Here is a 13,817-nt window from a genome sequence, read left to right on the forward strand (position 1 = left end):
AAATAAATAAAATCCTTACCTGCTAATTCCAGCATCTTGGTGACCTTGAAGTTCTCGTCCATTGATTTCTTTTTTTTTTTTTGGTCGACTAGGATTTAGAATCACGAAGGATCATTCTAAATAAGAAACCAGCATCAAAAGTACATACTATCTATTTACATCAAGTTCTAGGATAGACAGATCTATAGTGAGAGAAAACAGATTAATGATTGTCAGTGGCTCAGGGTAGAGGAGAGAGATTGATTGCCATATAGTAAATATCCAGGCTTGCAAACCATAAGTTTCTGTGGCAACTACTCAGCTCTGTTGTTATAACTATGAAAGCAAACATGCACAATAAGTAAATAAAATGAGCATGATTGTGTTCCTCCAAAAATGTTACTTATAAAAAGAGGTGGCGGCCTGAATTTGACTCACAGGCCATAGTTTGCCAACTGCTGCTCTTGACTGTGGATCATGTTTCCTGTTTCTCTGTGTATTGGTAATTTTTGGTTGAATACTGACTTGTAGAGACTCGGGATTTTGTTCTATTTCTCCAAGAAGTCTTGGTTTTTATATTTTTATTTATTTATTTGTTTGTTTGTTTGTTTAAGATTTTAATTTATTTGACACACAGAGAAAGAGATCACAAGTAGGCAGATAGGCAGGCAGAGAGCGGGGTTGGGGGGAGGCAGGCTCCCCACTGAGCAGAGAGCCCTACCAGGGCTAGATCCCAGGACCCTGAGATCACGACCCGAACCAAAGGCAGAGGCTCAACCCCCGGAGCCACCCAGGTGCCCCTAGTCTTGGTTTTTAAAAAAAAAATCTGTCACGGGGCACCTGGGTGGCTTCGTGGGTTAAGCCTCTGCCTTCGGCTCAGGTCATGATCTCAGGGTCCTAGGATCAAGCCCTGCATTGGGCTCTCTTCTCAGCAAGAAGCCTGCTTCCCCCTCTCTCTACCTGTCTACTTGTGATCTCTCTCTGTCAAATAAATAAATAAAATCTTAAAAAAAAAATCTGTCACATTGGGCTTAAACATCAACATCCAGTTACAGTAGTTCTCAATTTTGTCCTTCAGTTCTCAAGCTGGTAAGCCTGTAAGATTTCTATCTCAGTTTCAGCCATCAGCATAGAGCTGGCTAGGGTTGGCTCTTGGGCAAATAACTACAAAACAGGAAACAACAGTGATACTCACTTCTCGCAGGTGTCAAGTCTTCTCCAGTTTATGGCTGGTTCTTGTTTGCTGTCTAATGCCTTCAGATAGGTGCTTTTTTTTTTTTTTTTTTTTAAACATTTTGTTTAGAATTTATGGCTTTGACCTGTAAGATGTTGGTCTGTTAGAAGCAACTCTGTCCTTATTAGAAGTGGAACCTCTCCAGATTTAATTTGTAGGATAATTCTGTCCACATCAGATTAGATGGGCTAAAGTATCGATCAGCTGGTGTCAGGAAGACAGAGTTTCAGACAGACAAAATGAAGGTCTGATCTAATTGCAAAGGAACTGAGCGGGGGGTATTCTGAGGTAGGAATTGATAAGATTTGTTGACCCCTACAGAGAGAGGAGGTGTAATGACAATGAGATGTCTGAGAAACAGAAATGATAACTATAGGAAGGGGAATAGGTTGCAGTGGCTTTGGAGTGGGGTTTGCAGATTCTTTTCTTTTTAACTGCAATTTATGGAGGTATACTTTATATATGATAAAATGTACCAATTTTAAACGATGAATGCAGTCACAGAACCCCAGCAGAAAAATGATATACAATATTTCCACTACCCCCCAAAATTCCTTGCCTCCCCTACCCTGAGCCATTGGCAACAACTGATCTACTTTCTCTCACCACTGCAACTTCATGTAAATAGAATCGTATAGTACATAATAGCCTTTTGTTTAGTATAAAGCTTTTGTGATTCATCCATATGGTTGCATATATCAGTAGTTCATTCCTTTTTTATTGCTGAGTAGTATTCCATTATAAAATTTTATCAGATTTGTTTATGTATTACTACTTGTTGGACAATTGTTTTGTTTTCCATTTTTAAAGATTTTATTTATTTATTTGACAGACAGAGATCACAAGTAGGCAGAGAGGCAGGCAGAGAGAGAGAGAAAGGGAAGCAGGCTCCCTGTGGAGCAGAGAGCTCGATGCGGGGCTCGATCCCAGGACGCTGAGATCATGACCTGAGCCGAAGGCAATCTATGATAAATAAAGCCACTCGGGTGTTTCTGTGGATGTTTTCTTTCTTTTTTTTTTTTTTTAAGATTTTATTTATTTGACAGAGAGAGATAGCGAGAGAGGGAACACAAGGGGGAGTGGGAGAAGGAGAAGCAGGCCTCCTGCTGAGCAGGGAGCCTGATGTGGGACTTGTGCCCAGGATCCTGAGATCATGACCTGAGCTGAAGGCATACTCTTAAGGACTGAGCCTCCCAGGCAACCCATGTTTTTTTTCTCTTGGGTAAATGCTTAGGAGTGGAATTGCTGGGCCATATGTTTGCTTAACTTTATATGGAACTGCCAAACTGTTTTCTAAGGCTGCTTTACTATTTTGCATTCCCACCAGCAAGTGTATAGTATTGCCGTTATTCCGTATCATCACCAATAGTTGGCATTATGAGTTTTTTTAGTTCTAGGCGTTTTCAGTGTTTTAATAGTATCTCATTGTGGTTTTAGTTTGCATTTCCATAATGACTATTGATGTTGTGCATCTTTTCACGCCCTTATCTGTATCTGTCATTCTTCGTTATTTTTTTTGATGAAGTATCCATTCAAGTATTTACCCATTTACAAAAAGCATGTTGTTTTCTTATTGAATGTTCTTGACACAGCCCTTTCATCAGATACATGTTTTGCAGATATTTTTCTCCCTGCCTGTAACTTGCCTTTGTGTTTTGTGATCATGCCTTTTGAATTGCAGAATTTTAAGTTTTGATGAAGTCCATTTTTCCTGTTTATCAGTTTTTTTCTCTTGTGGCTTGTGGATTTTGTGTCCCAAGAGCTCTTTGTCCAACCCAGAGCAAAAATCAATTTAAATAGAAGAATAACGTTTACCTTTTTGGAAGTCTCTTTTTTAGTGGAAGAAGCTTAATTCTCCTATCTTACTTCTGTAAGTAATCCATTGCAGTATGGTGATTTGATTGAAGTGTGTGAAGAAAATCTGGTCATCACACAGGTAGTTGGAAAGGTGAGGAGTATTTTAATAGCTTAAAAATTTTTTTTTTAATTTCTTTAAAGGGACGCGTGGGTGGCTCAGTGTGTTAAGCCTCTGCCTTCGGCTCGGGTCATGATCTCAGGGTCCTGGGATCAAGCCCCACATCGGGCTCTCTGCTCAGCAGGGAGCCTGCTTCCCCTCTCTCTCTGCCTGCCTCTCTGCCTACTGTGATCTCTGTCTGTTAAATAAATAAATAAAATCTTAAAAAAAAATTCTTTGAAGTTTTTATTTGAGAGCAAGAGAGAGATTGCATATGAGTGAGAGGAAGGGCGGAGGGAGAGAGAGAAGCAGATTCTCCACTGAGCATGGAGCCTGATGTGGGGCTTGATTCAAGGATCCCAAGATCATGACCTGAACCGAAGTCAGACGCTTAACCAACTGAGCCACCCAGGCACCCCTTAGTAGCCTTTTTTAGATAATTGTGGATATTCTTTTTTGATAGTCTTCCAAAATAGTACTGGTGATAGTTTCTTAAAAATTAGTTGAATCCATTGGCTTAAGTTATACTTTGAATGGATTTTTTAACTGTGTTGTATCAGGGAAGACAAACTTCCCTCTGCCCTATTGGGTTTAATGTCTGAGTCCTGCAATTAAATTGACAAAAGGGAGATTAACAGGAGAGCAGTTTACAAGTACAACTTGTATATGTGTGGGAGAGTTGAGTGATGAGTAACTCAGAAGGTGGTTGGAATTTGGGGCTTATCTGCCATCTGAGTAGGTGGAGGGGAGCCGGGAGAAAGGCACTTATGGGAAAACAGATGACTTCTTAGGAAGGTGGGGAGAAAGGGGACTTAAGGGGCTTTTTGGAAAGATAAGTGGCTTTTCAGGAGAACAAACAGATTAAAAGTTTGTGATAATATTTGTCTATACAGGTATGAGTGGTTTTTCTGTCTCTTTCAGAACCATAACACTCCTCTACAGAAGGGATTTGGGGTAGTTTTTATTCACATTCTGTCTCCTGGGAGTAGATCCGCTCTGAACAGGAATTTATGACATCCTTATTTCCCAGAAGTTGCTGCTTTTTAGGCAGATAAGGGAAGCTCCCAGAAGGCTTTTTTCTGCATCTGTTGAACCTCAGATGTCTTCAGCTTAAAATCATCTTTATGCCAAGTCTTTAGTTCCAAGTGGGTTCCAAAGTGGATTTGGTAACACAGTGCATTGATAATTTGGATAATACTGGTTTAGAGTTACTCAGACCTTCTAAGTGTTGACATGTTTTTATCATATAGCCTTTAAGGAATCTTATTTGTTTATGTCACTGTTGATCTCATCAGAATAGTCTGTAAGTAGTGGGGAATCCTTTAAGCTACCAGTGGCTGGTATAGATTTTCCAAAATTCTAATTTTTGCTTGAAAGCTCAAAATTGGTTGTTGGCAATACTATCAATTGTTTTCTTTGTAATAGCAAGAGTATTTCATTCATTTTCAAGGATATATCTGCCAAATACTCAAGTTCAAATATCCATAGTTTGTCTCTCATTTGTTCTTTTAACTAAAAATGGTGTTTCATGAAAAAAAGGCTAGCTCAACTCACAATTCAAATGGTATCACAAGTGCTTTTCCATGAGACAACCACATACTTGGGGGCATGTAACATTTTATCAAACAGAATATTTTAAAAATATGTAGTTAGAGGTCAGGATTTAATTAAATTATTATTTTGTATGTCTTCATCATGACATCCTTAAGTAAAGCTTAAACCATGACAATAAAAGGTCAGTCAGCTTAGGTTATGGGAGCATCACTTGTGTTTGTTGCCAGGAATTCACAGACGACATTCTGTCTGATGCTTAGTTGGTGCAAATACTAGATGAATAAAATCAAGATAGCGAATCTAACTGCAGTTGCAGATTTGTCCATTTGTGAAGCAGAATTACAGCTCTGCAGAAGAGATCTTAACTCTCTCACTTCAGCTGTGAAGCAGAATCTTTTTAATTTGATGAGTTACTATGTCATTAAAAAGGGACATTGCCGTGACTTGTTTTACTGACTTTTTATCCAGCAGGCATGTAGCAATGTCAGCTGGACAAGGTTGTGCTTCTCCGGTTAATGAAGTACAATAATTTCCCTGTAAGATGCTTCAGCAGCTTTTTCATTTCTGGTTTGAAAGGCTTTAACGATTTTTATGAATTTTAAAGACTTCATCACATCTGCGTTTAAAATAGGCCCTTTTTCTTTAAATTCTGAATGATTGATCTCGAAATGTCATTATAACTTAACTGGCACAATATAATTAGAAAATGTTTTGTGGCTTAAGATGAAGTAAAGTAAATTATGAATGTCTGTAAAGGCAAGCGAAAGATGGCTTTTGTCATACTTTTGTTTCTTATTTATAATTCTGCCCAATTTCTTTGGAGTAGATTCTTTCTTTCCATGAGTCAGAAAACTGTAGGCCACTGCGCCTTTTTTAGGATCTTTTAGATGTATTACATTGCAGCTATGGGTTGAGAAAGTGAGTCTTCTAATCTGTCTTTTTTGAGCCAGTGATTCATTTTTCAATGTAAGAGGAAAGAAAATCTGGTATTTGTAATACATTTTCTTTTAATTTAGAAAAAAAGTTAAATTCCAAAGTAATAAATTTTATTTAAGATTTTTATTTATTTACTTATTTATTTGAAAGAGAGGGAGAGCGCGCATGAGCAGTGGGGGGCGGGGGACAGCAGAGGGAGAGGGAAAAGCAAACTCACCACTGAGAAGGGAGCCTGACATGGGGCTCAATCCCAGGGTGCTGAGATTGTGACCGAAGGCAGACCCTTAACTGACTGAGCCACCCAGGCACCGCTAAAGTAATACATTTTAGATTTAACTTAAAAATAGAGAAAATTTTCAAAAATTAAAAAAAAAATTATTACAAAAATAAATTAACAAAAAGTACTTGTTTCAACCCAGATGCCTGGAGAACTTGGAAATTTTATAGTGATTATTTACACTAATGAGATTATAGAGATTATAGCAAGTATAACTAAAGATAGCTAGTAAAAGCACAACAGAGGTACGGAGCAGGAAAAAAAAAATTGAGACCTTAAATTATGCCCTAAACCTATTACTTTAGAGCATGCTAGAAAACATGAGAGTACAGAAGCATATATTCCATTAGCTATCATTGACAATACCGTCATGTGTCCTGTAGCCTCAGGAAAATCCACTGTAGACTCGTGAGGGGATGGGAGTGACAGAGGCAAGTAACTTCAGTGTCATTATGAAATAAGTTCCAGCCTTACAGACCAGGCCCTCAGAGTGTTTTGGGGCCTGTGGACTATCCTTTGCAAACTGCTACTCTAGATGAATTCTTCCATACTTAGGGCTCCCACTACTACTGTCTTTAGGGTTGTGACACTCATTTGAGTCCCCAGCCCAGACTACGCCACTGAGCGTTGGACTTGTGTGTCCACTGTCTGCAACTTTCTGGACCTCCCTCAGCCAAGCGCTCTCTTCCTCCTTGGCCTCTGCCCATGCTGTCTGTTCTGCCCAGTTTCCTCATTCTCTTCATTTGCCTGGCAAACTGTCTAGATTGTGAGTTTCTTGGGGCAGGACCAGGGCATCTTTATATCTCCAGGTTTTAGCATAGTGCCAAGTACACGATGCTGCTCGGTAGATGTTGTTGAATTAAATTAAATCAAGGAAGAATTCCAGCCTCATAAACAATAAGTTTGCAAATCAACCCTGAGGTAAATTTTTCTGCTTATGTCTGATCTCATGCATCCTGTATTGGTTTGTATTAGTGTTAGTTTCAGAGTAAAGGATTTTATAACTTTCACCCCTGTATATTAACTTACTCAACAGTTTTTGTTTTGTTTCCTTTTGCCTTGCCTAGAGTATAATATATTCTAAAAAAGAGGGTATTTGGGCTGAGGATACAAACATCTTAATTTTTAGCTTTGTCTATGACCATGGAGAGTGTTTCACAAGAAATTTATCAGCTTCTGCCTATTAGAATCATCTGAATTCCACCATGTCTTATGGAAAATTCATATACATATATTTTGGTTTCTCTGAAAAAGATGTTCTACCATCCCAATGAGAGAACTAACATTTACTCAATTCTTCCTATATGCCAGAGACTGTTCTGTGTGTTTTACATACACTAATTCCTTTAGTATGCTAACAGCTCTATGAAAGGTAAACTCTATTGCTATCCCCATTTTATGTTAGGAAAATGAGGCACAGAAAGGTTAAGTAACTTGCCAGAGGTCACATAGATAATAATATGGTCTGGATTTGAACTCAGAGCTTAGTTCGGCTTCAGAGGCCATGCTCTTAACTACTGTGAAACTCTTAACTACTGCTTCCTCATAAATCTAGATACATTACTTTTATCATTAACCTGTGTTAACAATAATAATAATGCTTATTATTATATAACATTAATATATAATATATATAATAATAATATATAATATGATAATAAGCTTATTATAAGCTGTACTTGTTAGCTGTATTAGTTATAATTGTGAAATTGTAAATAAGTTAATACTCAAATAGATAATAGTGTATATGTACAATGGATGGTTATTTAGAAATCAAATTCTTGAAGAATACTTACTGCTATGGAAAAGCACGTTTGGCTGAAAAAGTAAGAGAAAGATCACAGTTTCTGTTTGAAAGCACACATAATGGACTTATATGTGATAAATATATAAATATTTATTTTAAAAGACTGGAAAGAAGTATATGAGTGATTCTTTGTATTACAATTGTGAGAAGGTAAATTTGAAAAATACTTTTAAAAAGTCATTTGTTCAGGGTCGCCTGGGTGGCTTAGTCTTTGGCTTTGGCTCAGGTCACGATCCCAAGTTCCTGGGATACAGCCCCGCATCAGGATCCCCACTCAGTGGGGAGCCTCCTTCTCCCTCTCCCTCTGCTGCTCTGCCTGCTTGTCCTCTCCCACTCTGTCAAATAAATAAATAAATAAATAAAAATCTTTTTTAAAAAACCACAAATTGATGTTTGTTGGATACTTCCCATGTACTAGGTCCCATATTAAATTCTTCATGGGTGTTTTCTCAGTAAATTTTCCCATCAGTCCCATGATCTAGGTATTACTCATTTTTCAGATAAAGAATCCTAGAACGATTATATAATTTGTCTAGGGTCATATAGCCAGTAAGTGAGAATTGGAACCTCTATACAAGACTCTTTCTGTTCTGTATTTTATAAAATTTTCATAAGTTACGTTATTTACATGATCAAAAAATTAATTTTATAAATCATGCAAAAATTGGGAGCTACAAGTCAGACTTATACGACCTGCTAGAATTTACTTATTTGAGCCATCAGTTCCCTAAACTAGCTATGCAAAATAACAGAAGTCTGGGACTCGGAAGAAATGAGATGAGGCATTTAAAAAGTTTAAATAGACTCACTGGTTTCTCTTCTACCAAGAATTTTTTTTGACCATTTACCATGGGGAACTGATTATTTTTCCAGTGTGAGTTGCAGGCCTGATGCATATGTTATAGGCTAGTTAACATATGATAAAGCTGAGCATTTTTGACTGTTTAAGAATTCCTTAACTATTTTTGTTGTGGTTTCTACTGGTTCCTTTTGTATCGTTGGATCCCAAAGTAGATGTAGCCAGTGCCCAAAGAGAAGATTACTGTATGTGAATATGTGGACTGACCCCCTCCCCATGGATATGGTAGAAGGATTTTTCTTATAGAAATATGTATCTATAGTTGACAAATGTATTTAATGAAAGAGATACTCAGTGACATCTATAATCTTCAAGAATAACATCAAACACAGAAGGCAGCTGTCCCATTTTTCTGTAGTTATCCCACTGTAAGCAAAATGGGTCACTGAATGACTCCATAGCGTATTTCACATGTCCTTATGGTAAGAGAATTCTGACTCCTCGTGTGATTTTTAATTTGAGGAATATGTGTCATAGCAGGAAAACACAGTTACCTATAAATCTTTGTCTGAAGAATCATTAGAGAATTCTTATTTTGGCAGGAGGTTGGTTTGGAAATGACAATACATAGAGATCAAGGAAGAAAATGCCCACCTGGTCATTTCTGTTACGTGAATAGACCTTGTCAGTAGAAGGGCAGACTCGTGGTGAATCTGTGAATGAATGTGTGTGTGTCATCTTATCTGTGAAAGAGGGAGCAGGGAGCATGAAGGACAGGGTCACATGTAAGGCGTGTAAGGCTACTGCTGAAATAAAAGGGGACTGAACCTGTTTCTTTTACCACAGAAAAGTGGGAACATTTTTCTCAAGATACAGCTCTTCCCAACCTTTTCCTTTTCTTTTCGACTTTTTAAAATACAGAGAAAACATTTCAGCATCTCCATATTCTTTCCACTGATCTGGGTAATCCTTTGCTTTCCAGCCATAAAACTTGATACAGTCCAGTGCCATGTAGTGAGCTCCTTCTGTGGGCTCTGTTCCGTTAGTCCTGAGTACGGTGCTTGACTCTGCCACCCACGGCAAGAGCTCTGGGAACAGGTGCACCGGGCGGCTGGTCACCCTGACCCTGTGCGTGTATGTTACGTTGCAGGGATGGGGCTGGGAGGGTGGCGTGAGAAGAGAGGACGCTGATGGAAAGGGGAAGTTCTGAGGTGTGAAGAGAACAGTTTTTTCTTCTGAAGAATGTTTCCTATGGCTAAGCAAATATGAAAGTCAGTGAGCCAGCGTCTGTGTGCTGAGTAGTGAGTCAGAACTTGCTGCATTAGACCTGAGTATTAAATGGGTCTCTGTGTTTGGTCCTGCACTCTTCATTCCTGTACTAAAGGACAAATGGGGAAGTAAGAGGTATAGCGTAATGATTCTCATAGAACTTTCTGCCTGCAGTGGGCTTTGGTTCTAAGTACACTCTTTCCTGCTCTGGGCAACCTTACTTTAGCAAGTGGAGATGTGAACATGTTTACCTTTTTTGTTAAAGATTTGTTTATGTGAGAGAGTGAGCAAGCACAAGCAGGGGGAGCTGCAGCGGGAGAGGGAGAAGCAGATTCCCCACTGAGCAGGGAGCCCGACACAGGGCTCAATCCTGGGACTCCAGGACCACAGCCTGAGGTAAAGGCAGACCCTTTACCATCCAGGCGCCCCATATTTTTACTTTCAAATATAGGGCCTTTATGCAATTATGGACCACTTTTAAACATTCTTTGTCTAGATCTGTATGAAAACTTAGAGTAAGACTTCCTATAATATACCTGCTAGATCAGTTTCAGGTTTTACTTCTGCCTTGATGTCCCTGAGCAATCTTGTCTTTCTCCCCTCTCTTGTTCTTGGTTTTTGACCTTACAGAGAAGTGTGGGAAATGGAACTGGATAGACTCAAGAATCAGGATGGCGAAATAAATCGGAACATTATGGAAGAGACAGAGCGGGCCTGGAAGGCAGAGGTGAGAAGAGCTCTTTGGGAAAGCCTTGATTTGGGGCTTCCAGATAGTATAATCTTTGGGTGTGGTGTTACACCGCTAAGCTGTACAAGTATTATACCATACAGCCACTAAGCACTTGTTTTAACTAGCTGGGGGTAGCTTCGTATATGTAAAATTAATAATGTGTATGTGTGTGTGTTTGTGTGGTTTCCTTAGATCTTATCACTAGAGAGTCGGAAGGAGTTGCTGGTATTGAAACTAGAAGAAGCAGAAAAAGAGGCAGAATTGCACCTTACTTACCTTAAGTAAGTACCCTCCCATTAGAGAGTTTTAATGGTCCTGCAATTTTGCATTTTTTTGGTGGTTTGGTTTGGTTTGGTTTTGTTAGTTTTCTGAAACCCGAGGCTTGCTAGTCTGGCACTTACTCTGTCTTCACAGGAACCCCAGGGCCACCTCTGTCTGCACAACAGCCATGGTTTAGTGATTTCTCTTCCCATATCTTACAGTTTTGTATTTTTGATTGTGTTGGTTCCAGCTGCATAAACAGTATCTCTTCACGGTGTCAGAGCGTAACAAGTATCTTTGGAGATTTGTTTCTCACTCTTTCTGCCATGGAATCTGGAGGACCCCTGTGGCATTTCCAGGCAGACCAAAGCCCTCTCTCTGTGGTTGGTCCTCTTTCTCTAAGAATTGGCTTTAAAGATGCCTGACTTAGAGTGAAGCGCACGAACCCCGGCCTCTTCCTGCCCCTGGTTGACCAGCCACTGTCCTGCTAGCTCCGAGAGCCAGGAGCTGGCCTTGCTCTAATTCTCTGAATTCCTGTTGGTTTCTTGAAAGGTCAACCCCCCCAACACTGGAGACAGTTCGTTCCAAACAGGAGTGGGAGACAAGGCTGAACGGAGTTCGGATGATGAAAAAGAATGTTCGGGTAAGTGTTGTACTGTGTGACCTTTGTGTCACAGTTCAGTCAGTGCTTACACCTCTGGTGACTGGGAGGGACCTTGTACATTGTCACTGAGGGCCTGCCCCACCCCTGCCTTTGCTCTCCCGACACCGGACGATGCCCTCTTTCTCGGGCAGCTTACTCAGCTCAGCAGAAAGGGTAATCTGCTCCTGGCTCTCTTTCTAGGACCAGTTTAACAGTCATATCCAGTTGGTGAGGAACGGAGCCAAGCTGAGCAGCCTTCCTCAAATCCCTACGCCCACTTTGCCTCCACCCCCATCAGAGGTGAGAGGGCTGGCGTGGGGGCAGTCTGCCTTTCTGTGCTGGTGGCACAGCCAGAGTCTTCTACTTGCTCCTTTTGTGAAGAGATTGGTTTTACTACTGGTATTATTTATTATAACATTATTATTGGTATTATCTGGCCTAAGAATTACTCACTGATTTCTGCTCCAGATTCCTAAACTTTCATTTTCGTCCTTTCTCTCTTGTCCTTCACCTCTCCCGCTCTATAGACAGACTTCATGCTTCAGGTGTTTCAGCCGAATCCTTCTCTGCCTCCTCGGATGCCCTTCTCCATTGGGCAGGTCACAGTGCCCATGGTGATGCCCAGCGCAGATCCCCGCTCCTTGTCTTTCCCAATCCTAAACCCTGCCCTTTCCCAGCCCAGCCAGCCTTCCCCGCCCCTTCCTGGCTCCCATGGGAGAAGTAGCCCTGGCTTGGGTTCCCTCGTTGGCCCCCACGGTCCACACATGCCCCCTGCTGCCTCCATCCCGCCTCCCCCAGGCTTGGGTGGTGTTAAGGCTTCTACTGAAACTCCCCGGCCCCAACCAGTAGACAAACTGGAGAAGATCCTGGAGAAGCTACTGACTCGCTTCCCCCAATGCAATAAGTAAGTATCTTTCAGGACTAATTTTAAAAAAATGTGTCAGAGAAATAAATGTTTGTGGTTGAAAATAGGGGAGGTTTCCTGGGTATTTCCCACAAGGACAGCGTAGAATCTGTCTCCTTCAACATACGGCTTCTTAGGGCCCAGATGACCAACATTCTTCAGCAAATCAAGACCGCACGGACCACCATGGCAGGCCTGACCATGGAGGAGCTGATCCAGTTGGTAGCAGCCCGCCTGGCTGAACACGAGCGGGTGGCGGCCAGTACTCAGGTGGGAACTCAGACCTGCTCAGGTGGGGGAGAGGCAGGTTTCGGAAGAACTGGGGGTGACACACAGCACTGCAGCCAGGGGTCTGTAGCCTGCTGTCTTCCTTTGTTGGAGTGGGAAAGCAATGATTTCTTTTTGTTACCTGCTCTGTTGCTCAGACTCTCTCTCCTTACTCTGACAATATTTCTGCCCACAGCCCCTCGGTCGCATCCGGGCCTTGTTCCCTGCTCCGCTGACCCAAATCAGTACCCCAATGTTCTTGCCTTCTGCCCAAGTTTCGTATCCTGGAAGGTCTTCACATGTAAGGCTCTTTTTCTTTGAAAACTGGGATGTGGAGAAGCTAGGGGGTGAGGAGGGACCAGGTTTACAGGTGGAGTGCAGGGAAAAACTGCCCTCTCATCAGCTGGGCTGTTGGCCGCCCCAGCTGAGAAAACGCAGGTGCTTCCAGCAATAATCTGTATTTGAACTTCTCTTTCTTTTGGTATAAACTCTTTTAGCATCATGGACAGAAGAGGCAAGGAGACCCAGAGGTTCCTTACTCTATGGCTGTCCCTCCTCTGTCCTGCAGGCTCCAGCCACCTGTAAGCTGTGTCTAATGTGCCAGAAGCTTGTCCAGCCCAGCGAGCTGCACCCAATGGCTTGTACCCACGTACTACACAAGGAGGTGGGTGCTGCTGACCTTCTTCCTTGCCACTCCTTTGCTGAGTGTTTCCTCAAACATGTTGCTGTGTTGATACTCATCATTAATATCTCAGCATGAGGTTCTCAGTAGGTTGTGGCTTTAATAGTCAACAGAATTCAGAATGCTGGCAGCTAGGATCTCCCAGCTTCCTCTCCCCCCATTCTCTTTAGGGGACTGGGTGAGCAGCACGTCCTAGAGCACTGATAGGTTACTTTCTTGGAACACTGACAATAAGACCTAAGTATCTAACCATTGTTTCAAATATAGCATTTTCAGGAGGCTGCTTAGACAAGGATGGAATAGGGAACCTGAATGTGAGATTAGTAAATCCATTAACAGAACAGCTTAGAGGTCTGCCTGTTGGGGATGATCTTCACAGACTGACAGGTTATTCCTATGGTGGATTATGTTACCAGACAGAGTTAAGTCTCCCAGCAGCAGGGATGATTCCTTCTTTACTGTTTTCTTTTGTTCGTTTTTATTTTCCGAGAGCCAGCAACTGAATTTACATCTAAATTCTT

General features: G+C 41.2%; 1 protein-coding gene across 4 annotated transcripts in view; it reads left to right on the plus strand.

The window, feature by feature from the left end:
• The window catches only part of RNF214 (ring finger protein 214), a 44,182-nt gene that overhangs the window by 29,391 nt on the left and 974 nt on the right, over window positions 1–13,817 (plus strand). For all 4 annotated transcript variants that reach the window (XM_059181681.1, XM_059181700.1, XM_059181690.1 and 1 more), the window contains 8 exons: window positions 10,440–10,536; window positions 10,732–10,820; window positions 11,353–11,443; window positions 11,645–11,743; window positions 11,971–12,347; window positions 12,485–12,617; window positions 12,811–12,915; window positions 13,183–13,278. In XM_059181681.1, the coding sequence (XP_059037664.1) occupies window positions 10,440–10,536; window positions 10,732–10,820; window positions 11,353–11,443; window positions 11,645–11,743; window positions 11,971–12,347; window positions 12,485–12,617; window positions 12,811–12,915; window positions 13,183–13,278 (1,087 nt within the window). The remainder of the gene's footprint in view (window positions 1–10,439; window positions 10,537–10,731; window positions 10,821–11,352; window positions 11,444–11,644; window positions 11,744–11,970; window positions 12,348–12,484; window positions 12,618–12,810; window positions 12,916–13,182; window positions 13,279–13,817) is intronic.

The sequence above is a fragment of the Mustela lutreola genome, chromosome 1 (assembly GCF_030435805.1).
Source record: "Mustela lutreola isolate mMusLut2 chromosome 1, mMusLut2.pri, whole genome shotgun sequence".
Lineage (NCBI taxonomy): Eukaryota > Metazoa > Chordata > Mammalia > Carnivora > Mustelidae > Mustela > Mustela lutreola.